The sequence below is a fragment of the Carlito syrichta genome, unplaced genomic scaffold (assembly GCF_000164805.1).
Source record: "Carlito syrichta isolate Samal-C Ts95f unplaced genomic scaffold, Tarsius_syrichta-2.0.1 Scaffold304749, whole genome shotgun sequence".
Lineage (NCBI taxonomy): Eukaryota > Metazoa > Chordata > Mammalia > Primates > Tarsiidae > Carlito > Carlito syrichta.
The window spans coordinates 5,572-26,494 of NW_007248845.1; the positions used below are offsets into that span (position 1 = coordinate 5,572).

Here is a 20,923-nt window from a genome sequence, read left to right on the forward strand (position 1 = left end):
GCCCCGAGACCCCGGGGGCTGAGGCGGGAGGCCGAGGGGCGGGGGCTTGGAGGAGGCCCCGGGGCGCGGACGTCGGCTGCGGGGGAAACGGCGGCGGGGAGGGAGGTACGCGGGCTCGATGGGGAAGATGCGTCCAGCTTGCTTCTCTCAACCGTTTACTAAATGCTGAGTATTCTTGCGTGTGATCTGTAAACACCCATAGGCTGTGGTTTAACTTTTGTTTAAAATATCACCCTTTAAATGCCCCCATCCCCCTTAAACTTAGGGGCGCTACATGCGCATTTCTTCTCGTGCGGGGGTCTCCCCTTGTTACAGTCAAGCAGACTGAGAAATTCGTTTGGCATTCTTTATACCGCACGCTCTTCGTTTTTCAGCCCAGCCTCCATCTTGACCGTCCCTCCGTAGTCAAGTGATTTTTCTTAAACCCGGCTTTTTCGTCCTCTGGACATTAAGATCGTGCTCTTAAAATGCTGAACTATTTACTGTACACTCTAACGCACGCAGCATTCTCCACTTGTCAGAAGTCGAAGCAGCGGCCTGCTCGTTGTGTCTACAGTTTTTAAATTCTAAACTTGCCTTTGGAAAATCTGTGGTTATCTTGAGGAGGCTGTATTTTCTTTTCATGTTGGAGATCTTGACGCGGAGATACAAGAACTCTCCAACTTCCAGCTCCTTCTCCGTGAATCATCCTAGCATTTCATCCTAGTTTAGTTCAACAGATATTAATACAACACGGCAAGAACTATGCTCAGTGTTTGGGGCGACAAAGGTGAAAAGAAAGAACAGGCATCAGGGATCTTACACCATTTTGATGGAGTTGTTTTCTCCTCAGCCAATTTGTATTTCTGCTGAAGAATAGAATAGAATAGAATATGCACATCGGTAACATCTCATGCCCTAGTGCAGACCTTCGTCAAATTCTCATGAAACAAATCACAGTGTGGAATCTAATGTCAGACTGTCCCCCATGGGAGAATTTCAAGGAACTTGGATTATTAAAATATTTTTATAACGTTAAGCTTTTAAATGCATATCCTCCAGTGATCACTCATATGCTGACAACAAATCACTCACATATTTGACAATAAATTTATTGGTCATAAGACAGCAAGGAGATGTTTATATTCTGGATATTTTTCTGGAACCTTACTAAAGAAATCACAGAGGACTAAAGTAACTGATTACTCCAGTATAAGTAACTTTATCTCCTTTCCCCATCGTTGCTGTTATCATTTAGAATATTTCTCTGAGGAGAGTGAAAAAGCAAAAGCAAAATAATGCAGTTGTGATAGTGTTAGCTGCTAATGGCTAATAGTTAATGTTAACTGCTTTATCAAAAACTTAAAGGTGCCAAAGGGCAACTTTGAGAAAGCAACAATTTGAGAAATTAGGCCAAGGACCACAAGGCAGAAAAGGAAGTGGAGTAAAATAAGAGGGAAACAAATGATCAAAATCCTCACATGAGATTTTAGTCATAATATTATGACCTGATATTTCAGTAGTAGTATAGTGTCCATCTGCCAATTTAGCAGTCCAGGCTTATATTGGAGAGACAAGGAATTCTGTTAGAATTGAGTTCTTAAATACATTATTACTCATAATAGCTAATATTTATTAAGTTTTTACTGTGTGATAGGCTCTATGCTAAATTCATTAAATAGATTATTGTATTTATCCTTACAACAGCCCTTTGACACATACGCTGTTATTAATCTACCACTACAAATATGGAGGCTGAGTCTGTAAGAAAGCTTAGTCCCATGTCTAGGGTCAGACAGCTAGGATTTTAACCCCGATAAAATCATACTCCTCACTGTTTTATATGTCATGTTTGGCATAGCTATCTTGACATATCTATGTTACATGCTTGCGTAACTTCTTCCTAGGCTGCCAAAAATGGGTTATAGATAAGTCAAGATTGCCATGTTCATTTTGTGGCTACAGGCTCCCAAGACGAGGTTTCTGTTGCCTCTTGCCTTGAGCACCTGAATCCAGTCAGCACAGTGTGCTTTCTTGTTTTGTTTTGTTTTGTTTTGTTTTTTGAGTCGGTGTCTCACTCTGTCGCCCAGGCTGGAGTGCAGTAGCATGCTCCCAACCACTGCAGCTTCAACCTGCTGGGCTCCGGTAATCCTTCTGCCTCAGACTTCCAAGTAGCTGGAACTACAGGCGCATGCTACCATGCCTGGCTAATTTTTTATTTATTGTAGAGACGAGGTCTCGCCAAGTTGCCCAGGTGGGTCTCGAACCCGTGGGCTCAGGCAGGTTGCCTCGGCCTCCCAAAGTGCTGGAATTATAGGCTGAGCCACTGAATCCAGCCGAGCACAGTGTGCTGTGTAAATATTTTTTTCTGTATCTTTGATTGGAAAAGGTTGAGGGGAACCACTGTGTTCCATACATAATACTGCAGTTCTAGTCTTGTGAGTAATTCGTGTACATATCCAGTTTTTTAAAATTAATACTTTTTTGTAATGACGTAGGGTATAAAATATAGTGTTTCTTTCATTTCTTCATTAATAGTACCGTTGGAAACAACTGCTAACATAAAAGGATTATTTTCCAGTTTTAGATTCTTACTTGAAGGAAGTTATTTTGACGACCCAGCTTTTTTTCTTTATAGTTTCTTGCAGAACATAAATTATTAGGAAACATTAAAAATGTGGCCAAGACTGCCAACAAGGACCATTTGGTTGCAGCATATAACCATCTTTTTGAGACTAAGGTGAGTACTGTTGCATTCTATTAGCAAAATACTAGCAGAAGATCATTTTAGAAATGTTATTTCCAAAAGATGTTTTAAATGCATTTATTTGCATAATATGTTGGAGAGTTTCTACCTGCAGTTTTTCTTAACTATAAACAATAAGTGGACTGTCAAATCTAGCAAAGCTAATCTCCAGGATTATGGCAGAATGTATTGGTATTTTGAAAGAAACCAGATTTTTTAGATAAATTGAAATGACAAATACTTAAGGCTACTGAAGTTATAAATCCATTAGCTCAATTGGTATTACTTTATTACTTAAGCATTTACTCTGCATATTAAATGTCATACAGAAAAGGTAAGTTCGATTTTATTAATGAACTTAAAGTCTGATTTAGATTTAGGCTAACCCTTTAAAAAATTAGCCAGGCGTGGTAGCGCACGCCTGTAGTTCCAGCTACTTGGAAAGCTGAGGTGGAAGGATTGTCAGAGCCCAGCAGATCAAAGCTGGGAGCGGCCACTGCATTCCAGTCTGGGCGGCAGAGTGAGACTCCAACTCAAAAAAAAAAGAGAAATTTTAAGAAATTCTCCAGGCCAAGTGCAGTGGCTCAAGTCTGTAATCCCAGCACTTTGGGAGGCCAAGACGAGAGTATTGCCTGAGACCAGGGATTCAAGACCAGCCTGGGCAACTTGACAAGACCTTGTCACTACAATAAATCAAAAAATTAGCCAGGCATAGTGGCGTGTTCCTGTAGTTCCAGCTACTTGGAAGGCTGAAGCAGAAGGATCGCCTGAGCCTAGCAGGTCAAGACTACAGTGGCCATGAGTGTGCCACTGCACTCCAGCCTGGATGACAGAGTGAGACTCCAACTCAAAAAAAAAAAACATCCAACATTTGTTCTTTATGAAGTAAACATTTTCCACAGAAAAGAATCTTTATTAAGGAATTCTTTTAATATTATTCATATCTCTGGATCTGAGTTGCCTTTCTAAAGGTCATGGTTCTCATTTCAGAATTTATATTGTGAGCTAGTCTGAGTCGTAATTTATTGATTAAAACACTGATTCTTCCTTTGTTCTTTGTTGGTTTACTTAGACCACTTTTTTATTTTTTTATTTTTTGAATTGGAGTCTCACTCTATTGCCTAGGTTGGAGGGCAGTGGCATGCTCACGGCCACTGCAGCCTCGGCCTGCTGGGCTCAGGCAATCCTTCCACCTCAGACTTCCAAGTAGCTGGAACTACAGGCATGTGCCACCACACCCGGCTAATTTTTTGATTTGATGTAGAGATGAGGTCTTACCAAGTTGCCCAGGCTGGTCTAGAACCTGTGAGCTCAGGCAATCCTCTCACCTCTGCCTCCCAAAGTGCTGGGATTATAGGCGTGAGCCACTGCACCTGGCCTACTTAGACCACTTATTTATCATTGAGTTACATAACCTATTTTATATCGTGTAGATGTCCATTTATCAAAAGGCTGAAAATCTAGTTATCCCTCCTAGGTTTTAGCTTGTCCTGAATCTGATGTTAGAATTTTTTCCTTACAGCGTTTCAAGGGTACCGAAAGCATAAGTAAAGTGTCTGAGCAAGTGAAAAATGTGAAGCTTAGTGAAGATAAACCCAAAGAAACCAAATCTGAAGAGACTCTGGATGAGGTTGGTATTAATATTTTCATTTATTTTATTACTCAGGTGAATTTTAGAAATAGTATTTGGTTTATATAGCATTAATTTCTCATAGTTAGGAGTGGTTGAGTATGACCACGCGCATTGAGCCAAACGCTGATTTTAGAGTGTGCCATTTCCCTAAGGTATACTGGTACAGAAATAAGCCTACAGATTAGTGCTTTATAGTTAATGGCTTATCCCGTGAAATACTTCTGACTTTGTATTAAATAGTGCCTCCACATCTGGTCAGACCTCCAAGCTTCTAAGCTATTTTAAGGTCCTGATTCTGTAGCCAAGTTGGACCAAGTGAAAGAAACTTCCTTTTGATTATTTTTAGATTTTTCTAATGTACATGGTGTCCCTGGCAATAGAAATTATCCAGGCCTGGCTGCAGGGTTCATCTGTCTCAGCTTTTCAAACTCAGGTTTCATATTTTGGAACAAAGTTTTAAAGAACCAGATAAAATCATTTCTGCAAATCAACAGCCTTAGTAGAGCTAAGGAAAGCTACTAAGAATGGCCTTAGCAGAACTGAATTGACTATAGTCTTGCCATTTCTGATAATACCTCGCCAACTAAGCATACTCATTGCTAGCAGTCTTAGTACCAGTGATAACAATTATCTGCTTTTAGACTTTGGGAAGCTGAGGTGGGAGGATCACTTGAGCCCAGGAGTTCAAGACCAGCCTAGGCAGCATAGTGAGACCTCATCTCTATAAAATAAAAAATAAATTAGCCAGGTGTGGTGGTACGCATTTATAGTCCCAGGTGCTCGGTAGGCTGAGGTGGCTGGATCTCCTGAGCCCAGGAAGTCAAGGCTGTGGTGAGCCATGTTTGTGCCACTGCACCCCAGTATAGGTGACAATGAGACCCCAACTCAAAAAAATAAATTAAAAAATAAATCTATCTTTAGTTCTTGTAAAGACATATATAGCCTATTGACAAAGGTATAACATTTGGATATTTGTGAAAAGCATATAAGTTTGGCATAGAGGTACAAACGTTTATATGATTAATGCTAGCTAATACTACACAATCTTCTCCTCTTGGTTGAAAAGCACAAATTGGTGTTTGTGCATATGTACACACACAAACCAGTTTTGTAGATTATTACAACTAATATTGATCAATATTATGTCTGGAGCAGCTACTGAGGTAAATAAAGCGATGATACTAAAGTGTTTCATCAGCAATTCCAACACAAGGGTGGTACGAGGCAGGTAGTATGTCAGTAAAGAGTTTAAAAAAGAGTTATAAATAAATTAAAAGGCAAGTTCAGCTGGGCTCGGTGGCTCAGCCTGTAATCCTGTGCCTTGGGAGGCTGAGGTGAGTGGATTGCCTGAGCCCGTGGGTTCGAGACCCGCCTGGGCAACTTGGTGAGACCACATCTCTACAATACATTAAAAAATTAAAAAATTAGCTGGGTGTGGTAGTGCGCGCCTGTAGTTCCAGCTACTCGGAAGGCTGAGGTGGAAGGATCGCTGGAGCCCAGCAGGTCGAGGCTGCGGTGGCCGGGAGCGGCCACGGCACTCCAGTCTGGGCGATAGAGTGAGATTCCAACTCAAAAAAAAAAAAAAAAAAAGGCAAGTTCATAAGGGGTAGAGACAATCTAGAGAAATCTTATGAGGGTCCTAAACAATATCATTTAATCAAAGATCTCTTTTCATTTAACTGGCCAGCTTGAGCCCACTTACGTACTTTGTCTTCTTAATACCCTAGATTCCATAGCCTCTTGTCCAATCCCTTTTTGTCTTAGTCTCTTTTCTTTTTTTTTGAGTTAGATCTTACTTTTGTCACCCAGGCTGGAGGAGTGCAGTGGCACGCTCATGGCCCCCTTGACCTGCTGGGCTCTGGCGATCCTTCCGCCTCAACCTTCCAAGTAGCTGGAACTACAGATGCACGCCACCACACCTAGCTAGTTTTGTGTGTGTGTGTGGTTTATTGTAGAGATAAGGTCTCACCAAGTTGCCCAGGCTGGTCTCGAACGCCCGGATTCAGGCAATCCTCTCTTCTCAGCCTCCCAAAGTGCTGGGATTACAGGCCCCCGTGCCCGACCCTTACTCTCTTTTCATGCTTTGGGACTGGAGAACAAGTATTGTAAAGAAACACATAATCATAAAATTCTTTACTGGGCCTGTAATAGATTCATGCTTAACGTCAACCAAGCCTGTTTTCTAATTTCGCTGCTGCTCATTATCCCTCACCCAATTCCCCAATACACTGCTCACCTACACCACTTGACATTTTCTCACAAAATTCTCAGTTCCTTCTTACTCCCTTCTCATCATATACTCCTCTGTTCTATTTTACTAGAATATGAATATCTATCTAGTACTATTCCCTTCCTCCCAGCTTGGAAGGTTTTTCTGAATCTTGGGCTCTCTTTTGCTTTCTCATGTCTCTTTCAGGTTGAATGCTCTCAAACACCTCTTGTCTTTTTCAAATCTTCATTCCTTTTCCATTTTCAAGCATTTCACGCAAAGTTTCAGACCTGGAATGTTGGAAAAGTTGCTCATTTCCTGCCTCCATTCTCTTTCTTCATGCTTTCAGTCCAAAAGTGGCTATTCTAGTAAACTTTCTAAAACTATACTTTGCAAACTACACCCTGGTACTGAAGACAAAAATCTTTAGTAATTCTGTGTTGTCTAGAACGGCAGTGTTCAGTATGGTAGTCACTAGCTATATGTGGCTATTGAGTACTTTGGCTAGTTCAGATTGAAATGTCCTGTAAGTGTAAAGTACACTCTCAATTTCTTTTCTTTTCTTTTGTTAATTTGAGTTGGAGTCTCACTCTGTCACCCAGGCTGGAGTGCAGTGGCATGCTCATGGCCACCCCAGCATCGACCTCCTGGGCCCCAGCGATCCTTCTGCCTCAGCCTTCCAAGTAGCCGGAACTACAGGCGTGCGCTACCACACCCGACTAATTTTTTATTTATTTTAGAGACGAGGTCCCTCGCCAAGTTGCCTGGGCTGGTCTCAAACCTGCAGACTCAGGCAATCTACTCTCCTCGGCCTCCCAAAGTGCTGGGATTACAGACTGAGCCACCAAGCCCAGCCCACTCTCAATTTCAGTGGTGTGATTAAAAAGATTTTTTGTTATTGTTATTGTTTTGTATTTCAATTAAGAAAGGTAGATTTATTAAAGAAGATAACATTGCGAAGGGCACATTGGACAGGACAGCACAAGAGTGTCTGCTGCCAAAAGATTTTTTTAAATGTAAGATATCGCCAGGTACAGTGGCTTATGCCTGTAATCCCAGCACTTTGGGAGGCAGAGGTGAGAAGATTGCCTGAATCCAGGAGTTTGAGATCAGCTTGGGCAACTTGATGAGACCTCATTTCTACAATAAATAAATTAAAAATTAGCCGGGCATGGCGGCATGCGCATGTGGTTCCAGCTACTTGGAAGGCTGAGACAAAAGGGTCACTTGAGTCCAGCAGGTTGAGGCTGTGATGGCCATGAGCATGCCATTGCACTCCAGCATGGGCAACAGAGTTAGACTCCAACTAAACAAAAAGTAAGATATTTTAGTATTTTTTATATTGATTACATGTTTAAATGATTTTATATATATATTGGTTTAAATAAGACATATGATTCATTTTTAAAATTTTTATTTGTTTCTCTTTTTAAGAGGCGGGGTCTTGCTACATTGCCCAGGCTAAAACTCCTGGTCTCTAGTGATCCTTCTGCTTTAGCATCCTCAGTAACTGCGACTACAGGCTCACACTGCTGCATTTGGTATAGGTATATTAATCAAGTTAATGTCACTTGTTCCTTTTTATATTTTTTTAATGTGACTACTAGACAGCTTAAAATTACATTTGTGACTCTCGTTATATTTTAATTGGACATCACTGGTCTATAACATATATCTAAACATCTTATTCTTGGCATTCAAAGCCTTCCAAAATCAGATCCCCTCCAAACTGTGTATTTTATATTTTTTTTTATTTTTTTTTTTTTTTGAGTTGAAGTCTCACTCTGTCGCCCAGACTGGAGTGCAGTGGCCGCTCCCGGCCACCGCAGCCTCGACCTGCTGGGCTCCGGTGATCCTTCCGCCTCAGCCTTCCGAGTAGCCGGAATTACAGGCATGCGCTACCACGCCCGGCTGATTTTTTGATTTATTGTAGAGATGAGGTCTCGCTGCCCAGGCGGGTCTCGAACCCGCGGACTCATGCAATTCACTCACCTCAGCCTCCCAAAGGCGCGGGATTACAGGCTGAGCCACCGAGCCCGGCTCTTTTTATATTTTTTTAATGTGACTACTAGACAGCTTAAAATTACATTTGTGACTCTCGTTATATTTTAATTGGACATCACTGGTCTATAACATATATCTAAACATCTTATTCTTGGCATTCAAAGCCTTCCAAAATCAGATCCCCTCCAAACTGTGTATTTTTTAATTTTTTTAATTTTTTCATATTTTGAGTTGAAGTCTCACTCTGTCACCCAGACTGGAGTGCAGCGGCCGCTCCCGGCCACCGCAGCCTCGACTGCTGGGCTCCAGCGATCCTTCCGCCTCAGCCTTCTGAGTAGCTGGAACTACAGGCACATGCTACCACCCTGGCTAATTTTTTGATTTATTGTAGAGATGAGGTCTCACCAAGTTGCCCAGGCGGGTCTCGCACCCGCAGGCTCAGGCAATCCACTCACCTCAGCCTCCCAAAGCGCGGGATTACAGGCTGAGCCACCAAGCCCGGCTTACATTTTTTTATAAACCATTTATTTTCTGATTATATTTTTATTTATTATTATTATTATTTTTAGTCAGACTCTCACTCTGTCACCCAGGCTGGAGTGCAGTAACACGCTAACAGTCACTGCAGCATCGATCTGCTGGGTTCAGGTGATCCTCCCTCCTCAGCCTTCCAAGTAACTGGAACTACAGGTGTGTGCTACCACACCCAGCTAGTTTTTTGATTTATTGTAGAGACAAAGTCTCACCAAGTTTCCCAGGCTCATCTCAAACCCCTGGACTCAAGTAGTCCTCTCGCCTCGACCTCCCAAAGTGCTGGGATTACAGGTGTGAACCACCACATCCGGCCTTGATTATATTTTTAAAGTAGAAAATAACACAAAAGGATAGAGACTACATAATATAATCCAGGTACCTAGAAATGAATGTGTTTAATATTTTGTAATGTTTCCTTGACTATTTTCTCTGCATATATTGATTTAAATGTTTGCAATTTTACTATGGCTAAAACTATTGATTTTTCACTTAATGTTACAAGAATTTTTCCACATCAGTAAAAAGTATTCCATTATCATAAATGTGTGGTTATTTTGCCATTCTAGATAATTGTGTATTTAATAACTGCATAAAGATATCTTTCCTAAAGTTTAAATTACTTCTCAAGCATATATTTATACAAGTAGAATTATTACTTGCATTTTAATATGTTTAAGTTGCATTTCAAAGAGATGTCTCCAGTTTATGCTGTTACCAGTAGACACATGACCATTTCTAAGTGGCGTTACTAGCTAAAATAAGCTTAGAATTGGAGTGTCAGGGAAGAAGTTAGTGCTTAGTTATTTCTGTAATATACATTGTACTCATACTGTAGGTGTAGCCTTCTTTTGATTTAGGGAGTCAGCCTTATTTTAGTTCAATATAAATCTTTCAAATCTGGGTTGGATAGGGCTTTATGCACTGTGTTCTGTGTGCACCACCTCTACTGAGAGCGTAGTGGAAGAAACGAGTTTGAGGGGGAATAAACTTGAGAGAGGGCTAGAGATTAAGATCCTGCATGGATTAGGCCTTTGGGCACAAAACTGTAAGCAGTAATTATTAATATCACTCTAGCAGTTGAGTGGAAGACTGACAACTGGACTGGGATCGCAGGCTTGAGCCACCATGCTCGGCCTTTGCTACTTATTTTACGAAATTTAGAAACCAAATACAGATTTGGATAATGCAGATCCCTCCTTGAATTCAGAAACCAAATAGATTGAGCCAAAGAGGATACTTTTACATTTGCCCCAATTCTTTTTTTAACCCCCTAAGATTCTTAACAGATCTTCTCTATGCTTGCCTCTCATGTATGACCTCTTACTGATTATTCTGTTAGCCTTTCTTTTTTTTTAAGACCCTGCTTTGTTCTAGGAAATATGCCTATTATGGCAATTTCTTTTTTATTATTTTTATTTTTTGAGTTGGAGTCTCACTCTGTTGCCCAAACTAGAGTGCAGCAACATGCTCATGGCTACTGCAGCCTTGTGCTGGGCTCAGGTAATCCTTCCACCTCAGCCTTCCAAGTAGGTGGAACTATAGACGTGTGACACCACACCCGCGTAATTTTTTGATTTGTTGTAGAGATGAGGTCTTGCCAAGTTGTCCAGGCTGGTCTTGGAACCTTGGGCTCAGGCATTCCTCTCACCTTGGCCTCCCAAAGTGCTGGAATTACAGGCATGAGCCACTGCACCTGGCCTGTTTTTATTTTTTTATTTTCCTTTTTTAAAAAAATTATAAATAGAGATGGGGTCTTCCTATGTTTCCCAGGCTGGTGGTCTCAAAATCCTGGGTCAAGCTATCCTCCTGCCTTGGCCTCCCAAAGAGCTGGGATTACAGGCATGAGCTGACACACTCAGCCCAATAGTAATTCCTGTGGGTATTTCATTCATTGTGGGAACTTATTTTTCAGTTCAGGGATAGAGGCAACATCACTGTATTCATTCTAATTGGATATAAATAAAGCATCTAGTAATACTAGTTATTGCTGCTGAACAATTCACATTTTTGGGGAAAAAATCAGTATTTTATTTAATGCCTTGTGATTTTATAGGAATTAAATAGTAGTGATTATTCTAACCTTAGGAAATAATTGAATTCATTTTATGATTTGCTGAATAATAGAATCTTAAAATAATTTTTGGTTTCTAAAGAAGCTGGAAGCTATTTGAAATTCAATTATAGACGTGCAAGTTGCTAATAACCATGACAGCCCCAGATAGAGAGTTTTTTGGTGTGTTTGTTTGTTTAACTCATAGAGGTGGACAAGAGGCAAAATAGTTGATTACCAAATCTATCAAATGCTGTGATCTGACTTTGGTCATTATTGGCTATATATTCTCTTTGTCATCCTTTTTTTTTTCTTTCTGTAATGGGCCAGATAGTATCGTCATCTCCTAAAGGACATGAATTAATAATTTTGTGTGTGTTGTTTTTTGTTTTTAGGGGCCACCAAAATATACAAAATCTGTTCTCAAAAAGGGAGATAAAACTAACTTTCCCAAAAAGGGCGATGTTGTTCACTGCTGGTATACAGGAACATTACAGGATGGGACTGTTTTTGATACTAATATTCAAACGAGTAAGTGTAAATATAATCTTTTATTTTTGGCTTAAGGATGTTGCAAAATATATTTGTGTGGCAGACAGATGAGCAGTTGACAGTACTTTTGACTTTCACCTAGTTTTTTTCCAGATGTCTTTTACATCTCTGATTTTTTGGAGAGATCTTCAGTTTACTGATTATTGGCTGGCTAAAGACCTTTTGTTTATCAGAAAGCAAAAAGTAAGGACGCTTAATCTAAACTTGGTTTATTTCCTAAAGTGAAGCTTTAGTATTTTAATAGAAAAGCCAGACTAGTTTGCTCTTTGTTCTTTTTTTTTTCCGAGACATGGTTTCAGCTCACTCACCTAGGCTGGAGAGCAGTGGTGCTATCCATTTGAACTCCTGGACTCAAGCAATCATCCCACCTCAGTTTCCCAAGTGGTTGGGACTACTTGCATACACTGCCATGCCTGGCTAGTATTTTTATTTTTTTGAGAGATAGGGTCTGTGTTGCCCAGGCTAATCTCAAACTCTTGGCAAGCAATCCTTCTGGAATTTTCTTGATGAATTTCAAATACATAGTTTTGTTGTTATGAAATCAATTAATCCACCCTATTTTTCCATTGGAACTTAATTTTTTTAAAAAATAAGAGTATCATTAATTATAAGGAAAAATCTGTTTATCTGTTTTACAGGTTCAAAGAAGAAGAAAAATGCCAAGCCTTTAAGTTTTAAGGTTGGAGTAGGCAAAGTTATCAGAGGCGTAAGTAAAGAATGGAATGAATCAATAGAAATTCTGGCACATCCTGTGTCTGGTTTGGTGCTGTCAACAGTTAGGACTGGGAATATAATGAAAAGAAAACAATCTTTGGAGCCTGACAGATGGGGTGCTACTGTTACTAGCTTATCTAGCACACACTGCCTGTGCCTCAGTTTCCCCATCTATAAAATGAGGTTACAAGATAACTTGAAGCACCTAATACAGTAAAGACTCAAATATTAGTGCCTTCCATGACTAGCCCTTTAAAATTTTTTTTTCATAGAGCATTTCTTTCTTTTTTTTTTTTTTTTTGAGTTGGAGTCTCACTCTGTCGCCCAGACTGGAGTGCAGGGGCCGCTCCCGGCCACCGCAGCCTCGACCTCTGCTGGGCTCTAGCAAGCCTTCTGCCTCAGCCTTCCAAGTAGCTGGAACTACAGGCGCGCACTACCATGCCCGGCTCGTCTTTTTTTTTTTTTTTTTAATTGTAGAGATGAGGTCTTGCCAAGTTGCCCAGGCGGGTCTCGAACCCACGGGCTCAGGCAATCCACTCACCTTAGCCTCCCAAAGCGTGGGATTACAGGCTGAGCCACCGAGCCCGGCTTAGAGCATTTCTTTATCAGAATGTTTGACTCTCTAAATTTGTCTTTAAGGTTTTTGTAAAATATTCCATTAACTATTGTACTACTTACATAGTATGTGAAAAGGTAAAATATCTTAACTGAAATACTCATAGAAGCAGGTGTTTGTTTCTGTAGCCCTCTCACCTATCACAACCTAGACTGTAACACCATAAAATCATTTAAATATGAACATGCTTTTTACCCACCCTTTCATGTGACAGATAACAGAAAGAAACGCTGAGAAAAAGGGAAGCTAAGCTTGGACTCTACTGACTGTTATAATGTACAAAAGGAGATAAAAGAGCAGAGCTGATTGTCAGCATCCCTGAATCAGGTTTTTATGCTAGGGCCTGTCCACTGTTTAAATTTGAATTACTCAGAACATTAAACATTGATGACTGAAATGCCAGTTTTAATGCGGTTATAAGAACCTTCAGTATATTACTTTTTATTTTTTTTTTTGAGTTGGGGTCTCACTGTGTCGCCCAGGCTGGAGTGCAGTGGCTGCTCCCGGCCACTGCAGCCTTGACCTGCTGGGCTCCGGCGATCCTTCCGCCTCAGCCATCCAAGTAGCTGGAATTGCAGGCATGCACTTCTACGCCCGGCTGATTTTTTGATTTATTGTAGAGATGAGGTCTCACTGCCCAGGCGGGTCTCGAACCCGCAGGCTCAGGCAATCCACTCACCTCAGCCTCCCAAAGGTACGGAATTACAGGCTGAGCCACCGAGCCCAGCTATTACTTTTTTTTTTCTTTTTTACTGGGGATAAGTGCTAAGATAAGGTTCAACCAATCTATCCAAAATCCAAAACAGAATATAAAGCATTTTGAAGGTAAAGGTAGGTTTATTTTTGCGTTGGAGTCTCACTGTTGCCCAGGCTGGAGTGCAGTGGCACACTCACGGCCACTGCAGCCTCAATCTGCTGGGCTCAGGTGATCCTTCCACCTCAGCCTTCCAAGTAGCTGGAACTACAGACATGTGCCACCATGCCCGCTAATTTTTTGATTTATTGTAGAGATGAGGTCTTGCTGAGTTGCCTGAGCTGGTCTCGAACCTGTGGCCTTTCACCTTGACCTCCCAAAATGCTGGGATTATAGGCATGAGCCACCATGCCCAGCCTATTTATTTTTTTAGTGTCATTAGTAAATGATGAATAAAGATTTAGTCAAATATTACTTAAACTGCTACCTTAGATACCAAGTTGATAGCAAGTATTTATTAAGCCAGGCTATTGTTCTTTGTAACTTGTTTGCATACTGGTAAATTTCTTCTATTCCACCATATTTTTCATTTCCAAATGTGACAAATCCAACTTTATCCCATGAGCTTTATGTAGCAGTTGCACTTCAACAGAATATACAATATTAGGAATATTCTCTTATTCTTGTAGCATGTTGATTTAACTGTTTTTGGCAACAAGTTTTAAGATCCAAATGTGTGAAAATGCAGAGGCAATCCAAACGCTGTTTGAGTTTTTACCTTTTGCAAAAGATCTTAATGTTGTAACATTTTTTAAAATTTAGTTTTATGTGCCATCATGACTCCACTATTACAGTTTGGTTATCTTAAAACAGTTAGACAGTGAGTGCTTGGTAGTTTATCCCTATGAAAATACACTTGTTTGCCCTGTGATGTAAAAGCAAACTTTTTATGATGGTGCTAATAACTACCTGGTTTCTATGATGTGTGGCATGTTACAATTTACAAAAAGTTCTTTCATATTATATCATTTGAGGAGTGTATCACATTGAAAAAGTATTGTCAACAAGGGTACCTGCCTAATAAACATTTGTATACCTAACCCTGAATTGTACCCCACATCTTTAAAAAAAAGTATTGTTTAACATATCTATTTTTTTCCATTGAGCAAATTGAAGACAAAGATTTAGGGACTTATCCTAGGATATTACCTTAGGATATAGTGAAATCCAGTAACAATTTTTTTATACATATAATCTTGAATGTTATGCTATGGCATGTACTTTTTGCAGAAAATATCATTTGTTTTTATTTTGTTCTTGCCTTTAGTGGGATGAAGCACTCTTGACCATGAGTAAAGGAGAAAAGGCTCGACTGGAGATTGAACCAGAATGGGCTTATGGAAAGAAAGGACAGCCTGATGCCAAGTATCCTTTTTTCCCTTCATAACTAAAGGAAAAAAACCACTTAATAATGATCACCTGAAGGTGTGAAAGATACTGTCTAGGCTAACCTCCAGATTAGAAATTCTGTCCAGACTAGTATCCTTGATATTTAGATGCTTAAGTCTCAACACCTCCAATATAAACAGCAGTTAATATTTTCTCTTGGTGGTACAAAATACTCAAGCTTGAGCTGGAATCCTGTTTTTTAATTCAGGTTCTTAACTTTCGGGACATTAACTGAAGTTTAAGGCAGTTATTAATGTTGGAAAAGCAGTTATTAATGTTGGAAGGGTTTATTTCAAGTAACAATGCCCACAGGTCTGTAATCCAACACTTTGGGAGGCCAAGACAGGAGATACCTTGAGCCCAGGAGTTCGAGACCAGCATGGGCAACATAGCATGACTTCGTTTCTACAAAAAATTCAAAAGAATTAGTTGGGCGTGGTAGCATGTGCCTCAAATACTTGGGAAATTGAGAAGATCCCTTGAGCCTAGGCATTTGAAACTGCCGTGAGCTGTGACTGTACCACCATTTTCCAGTCTAAGTGATAGAGTGAGACTTTGACTCAAAAAAAAAAGCATCAGTGTCCAGTACAAACAACTGTAGCAAACTGTAGGATGCAGATATGGCTCGTGGTAATTTTATGCTTAAAAATCGAACACATGTTGGGGATTAACATTGTGAAATGAAGGAGACCATGGGACCAACATAGTATTAGTAAGCATTTATTACTACTAATAACAATACTTCTCTGATAAGTCCAGTTTGTGAATGTTTTTTAAAAACAGTAACTACAGACCAGTCTAAATCCAATAGGTAAGTGGGAAGATAATTTATAGCTGTTGTTGGTTCCATTCCTACTGAACCAGTTAGATTAAGTTTTAAAAAACAGTGTTTTCGGAAATATCTCTGTAGCTGAATCAGTTCAACTTATTTGGGATTTTGGACTCTAATAGCTCTTCTCATATGTAAATCTGATGGCCCGCCACAGCTCACTCCTGCATGAAGTATCAAGAGCAATCTGATACATGTAAATTACATGCTTCCCTTAACGTCACATCTTAAAATTCAGTAAATGTAATGTACTACCTCATACAAACCTTGATTTAATACGGCATATATTCCCAGATAGACGGAAATGACTTTTTTTTTGAGTACTTAATAGCAGTTTTCAGTAAGTTGTGGCCAATTTGGGAATGAAGCATCCGGGTTAAGTAGGATCCTAGTCCAAGTTCAACTTACTTTGTCAGCCTGTACGACTCTCTAGGCTAGTTTTATGGATAAGCCTCTGAATCAACTACAAAGCTGTTCCTTTTGGGGTTAAGTACTAATATCCATTATATATATAATTCTAACTTTAGAACTAAGGTTATTTGGGGTTGGGGAGAGACATGTTTCATTAAATTTACCTTGACTTTTTCAACAGAATTCCACCAAATGCAAAACTCATTTTTGAAGTGGAATTAGTAGATATTGATTGAAACAATAGTGCTTAGCTCTAAAGACATCAGCAACAATGATAAAACTTGGCCTTGAAGAAACTTACATAACTAATTAAGCCTTGTTACTATTGTTAAGGGAAGCGTCAACTGGAAAATTCAAGGAGTTAAGTTAAAACTTGTTTACTTGATCCCAACATTTGAGAAGTGTAATCACTTACAAAGCCCTGAAGTCTAAAATATTTTACTACAGCTGTGTAAAATATTGGTCAAAGAGAACTTTTTCCTTTTACCTCATGTTGTAAAATAAAAGGTTCGATAAAAGTGTATCCCCTGTCTTGATTTGACTGATTTGTTTGATGTTACTATATTATCGTTCTGATTAGGTGTTTAGAACTAAGGACCTCATCAAACCAGGGAGTAACTCACAGTAAAATTGTCTGGACAGATTTGCCAGGGCATTCATCGTAAATGTTTAAATATTCCTGTATGGTGAGAAGGCAAAAGCAAAGAGCTCTGGAGGAATCAAAAAGCTAAAAGTTCTAAGAAATCTTGGCAGCTAAATTTAGAAAAAGTGCACTTCAAAACCAATGAACCATTAGTAAAGGCAAGAATAAAGTTATTTAGTTGATCCCCCCAAAATAAATTCATAAACAATTACTGGATGAGTCTTCAGTTTTATTACAAAAATGAAGATGATCAGTTTGATCAAAATGAAAGCTTGCTCACAAGTTTTACATGAATATTCTAAATACAAAGTCTCCTGAAACAACATACTTTTGATATGATTTTCATTTTTTAAAAGGGATGCAAACATTCCATTTTCTCATTTATAATCTCTATTCCAAGGCATTGTATTTTAATAGTGTATCTTTTCTGCAGTTAGATCACAATTCACAAGTATAACTGAAACACGAAGACAAAAAACCTTGTCAGCAAAAGTTAAAAATCCGTTTTTTTTTTAAACAGAGGAGGTAAATCCTTAATAACCAGCCCTTATGAGTTTTCAGAATCTTGTACTATACTGACATGATTTGCAGTCAGTTTTTTTTCCTACCCTTAAGGCTACAAAACTCTTTTGCAAATGCATTGCAAAAGAATTCTAGACCACTTAATGCAAAAATAAAAAAAATAGGTCTCCAATAAAAAGTAAATTTTATAAATGGTAGGAAATAGTGTTTGTGGTAAGCTACTAATTAACATTTTTCCCTATTACTAAACAAATCATGTTACACAGAAACAGGGAAGACAAGTTATCAAATACAACAAGCTTATGCTATGTTTACATCCCTCATTTAAAAAAAAATAACTTCATACTTTTGACACGCTCCATCTGAAATTTACATTTTCTCATCAGGTTGGAGGGGGAGGATAATACTGTCCATAATTCCAAGGATTCTGATAATTGTACTGAAAGGAAAAAGTAAACATGTTAGCATACTAGAATTATGGCTGAGTTCCATATATAAGATTAAAACAAGTATAATTTTAAAAATAAGCATGTGTTCATTGCTGAAATTCCAAGACTTAAAGTATTATACAATCTGGATCAAGCAAAAACATGTTTCTTTCTAAAAAAATGTCTATCCTAATTCATGCTTCTAACAACATCTATGAACAAAGAATTATAATTATATGGACTCACTTGATACCAGGCACTATAATTATATACAGCTTGATTTGCTTGCAAATCACCATCAATCATCTGTGTAGATGATGAAGTTGTATCTTCTGTGTGTGCTTTCTTTTCTTCTGGTTCTTCTGATCTATATAAAAGGTCAAAATGAAAAAACTTTCAAAATTCTTCCAGATAAGATGAATGTTACCTGTGTTTACTGAAGTTTTCAACCATTTTATATGATTTTTTCAAATTGTGAAAAAAGTATCTAAATCACAATGAAGTTACACTTAAAAATACTTGTCTTTAAAGTCATTTCCACAATGGAATGTTTTTTTTTTTGAGTTGGAGTCTCTCACTCTGTCGCCCAGGCTGGAGTGCAGTGGCATGTTCACGGTCACCGCAGCCTTGACCTGCTGGGCTCAAGTGACCCTTCTGCTTCAGACTTCCAAGTGGCTGGAACTACAGGCATGCCTCTCCACACCCGGCTAATTCATTTATTTACTGTAGAGATGAGGTCTCGCCAAGTTGCCCAGTCGGGTCTCAAACCCGTGGGCTCAGACAATCCTCTCACCTCAGCCTCCCAAAGTGCTGGGATTATAGGCGTCAGCCACGCACCCAGCCTGAAATGTCTCCTTTTAAACAGCCCTTCCCTATTCAGCAAGTTGCATACCCATTTTCTGCTTTCCTTTTTAAAGAATCCTGTTCTTTTAGAAGCGTTTGATGCTCATCATAAGCATTCAGAAGCCTGAGAGGGAAGAAGAAAAAAAATCCTCTGGAATGAACAAGGCCTAAACTAATTTGTTAAGATTTTAAGTTGTTTCTACTTAGAGAAACTAAGTAAGTTTCTAAGTGGCTCATTTTTTATATCTTCCCCTTTCTAAATTTCTTTCTTTTTAACACTACAGCGCCCAGTATTCCCAGGCAGTCTCCAATCCAAGTACTAACCAGGCCTGACCCTGCTTAGTTTTCAAGATCAGACAAGATTGAGTGTATTTATGGTGATATGGCCATTCTTTCTAAATTTCAACTATGAATAATCTCGGTCCTGACACTCAGACCCTTCATTAACTGTACTTGCAAGGGACTAAATGACATATTTCTGTTGAACCTCAGTTCTATTTTTTGCCAAATTAAAATACATCATTTAATTTCATTGACCAAAATTCCAATAGCTCACTAGTGTCAACTGCTCATGTGCTCTCAACTCAGTCTAGCTTTCAAGGTATAGCACAATCAAGATCACACTTCCAAGACCCTCCAATCAAGCAGATGTGACACGACACTTACATGAACTTTAACTTGCTTCCACCATTGTTTCCTCTCCTTAGCTTATCACAATCTAGCAGTAAGTAAATGAAGCCCAATCTCCTCTATGAAGCATGACAAATCCATCCTGATCCATAGAGATCACAGACTTTTTTGAGTTGGAGTCTCCCTCTGTTGCCCAGGCTGGAGTGCAGTGGCACACTCACGGCTACTGAAGTCTTGACCTGCTGGGCTCAGGTAATCCTTCTGCCTCAGCCTTTCAAGTAGCTAGAACTATACAGGCACATGCCACCACACCAAGTTAATTTTTTGATTTATTGTAGAGATGAGGTCTTGCCAAGTTGCCCAGACTGGTCTCAAACCCCTGGGTGAAGGCAATCCTCTTGCCTCCGCCTCCTAAAGTGCTGGGATTATAGGTGTGAGTGACTGCACCCGGCTGATAGCCTTGTAAAAGTCATATGCTACCTCATACACTTTTGAATTTTCACTAATAATCATGCCATTCCACTAAACTAGAAGGTAGAATTATATATCTCATTCCTTTCCTTTAAAAAAAAATTTTTTTTTTAGAGACAGAGTCTCATTATGTTGCCCAGGCTGGTCTTGAATTCCTGGTCTCAAGTCTCCCCTCGGCCTCCCAAAATTTGGGGATTACAGGTGAGCCACCCCATTCAGCCTATCTAATTTCTTTTGTATGTATACTTTCTTCAGTGCAAATCAAACAGAAGGCACTAAATATACAGCACATGAGTAGTTGAGAGACTTTAAAGTAGGTTCAATCCTAGCTCCACAATAATAACTGCTAAGTGAACTTGAAAACATTGTCTAATCTCTCTTTAATCCTGTCTTCACCTACTAAGAAAACAGTACCTATACCTCTCATTATACTGCTATAAGTTTTACATTACGTAATATAAAATATTTAGCATGATGTCAAGCACTCAATAAATATCAGTCTGTTATATTAGTTTAACTGAAATTTTATATAACCATCAAAAATACAAATACGCAGACACGCAAGTAATTCTCAGTTTAACCTACAGAGGTTTCCATGGAGATCGTTCTAAATGAGACTAATCAGATAAGGCACATGCCTAACAAGCACTGGGCTATTTCCTAACTAGAATCAGACAAGACTGGAACTTTAGCAATGCTCTAGCCAATATTTTTACTATCTATTTAGCAAATTTGTATCTTTAACTTGTCATCTTCCTAGGTACCCTAGAACAAACTGTTCTACCACTCTTAACTTTCATCCTTTTACAATGCAGAAAGATGAGGTCATCAGGCATTATCTGTGAGACCACAACCATTCACTTCTGCGATCTCAAAAAATGGCATTCCTATTACAGATTAACCGCATCCATTTTTATTGATTTATTTTTTATTTTATTTTATTTTATATTTTTTTTTTAGTTGGAG

The 20,923-nt window shown here is 39.2% G+C and overlaps 2 protein-coding genes across 3 annotated transcripts in view; one reads left to right on the plus strand and one right to left on the minus strand.

Annotated features, from left to right (window-relative positions):
• FKBP3 (FK506 binding protein 3) overlaps positions 1-16,943 on the plus strand; it is a 17,443-nt gene extending 500 nt beyond the window's left edge. Inside the window, exons 2-7 of the mRNA XM_008060860.2 lie at positions 2,618-2,719; positions 4,248-4,355; positions 11,551-11,686; positions 12,346-12,413; positions 15,059-15,156; positions 16,602-16,943. Coding sequence (XP_008059051.1) covers positions 2,618-2,719; positions 4,248-4,355; positions 11,551-11,686; positions 12,346-12,413; positions 15,059-15,156; positions 16,602-16,656 — 567 coding nt within the window. The 3' untranslated portion in view covers positions 16,657-16,943. The remainder of the gene's footprint in view (positions 1-2,617; positions 2,720-4,247; positions 4,356-11,550; positions 11,687-12,345; positions 12,414-15,058; positions 15,157-16,601) is intronic.
• A 328-nt stretch (positions 16,944-17,271) lies between these two features.
• The window catches only part of PRPF39 (pre-mRNA processing factor 39), a 42,597-nt gene continuing 38,945 nt past the window's right edge, over positions 17,272-20,923 (minus strand). Inside the window, exons 12-14 of one of the 2 annotated variants that reach the window (XM_008060862.1) lie at positions 18,906-18,980; positions 18,260-18,380; positions 17,272-18,024 (exon numbers count right to left, since the gene is read on the minus strand). In XM_008060862.1, coding sequence (XP_008059053.1) covers positions 17,968-18,024; positions 18,260-18,380; positions 18,906-18,980 — 253 coding nt within the window. In that variant the 3' untranslated portion in view covers positions 17,272-17,967. The remainder of the gene's footprint in view (positions 18,025-18,259; positions 18,381-18,905; positions 18,981-20,923) is intronic. The other variant, XR_504486.2, reaches the window with a different exon arrangement.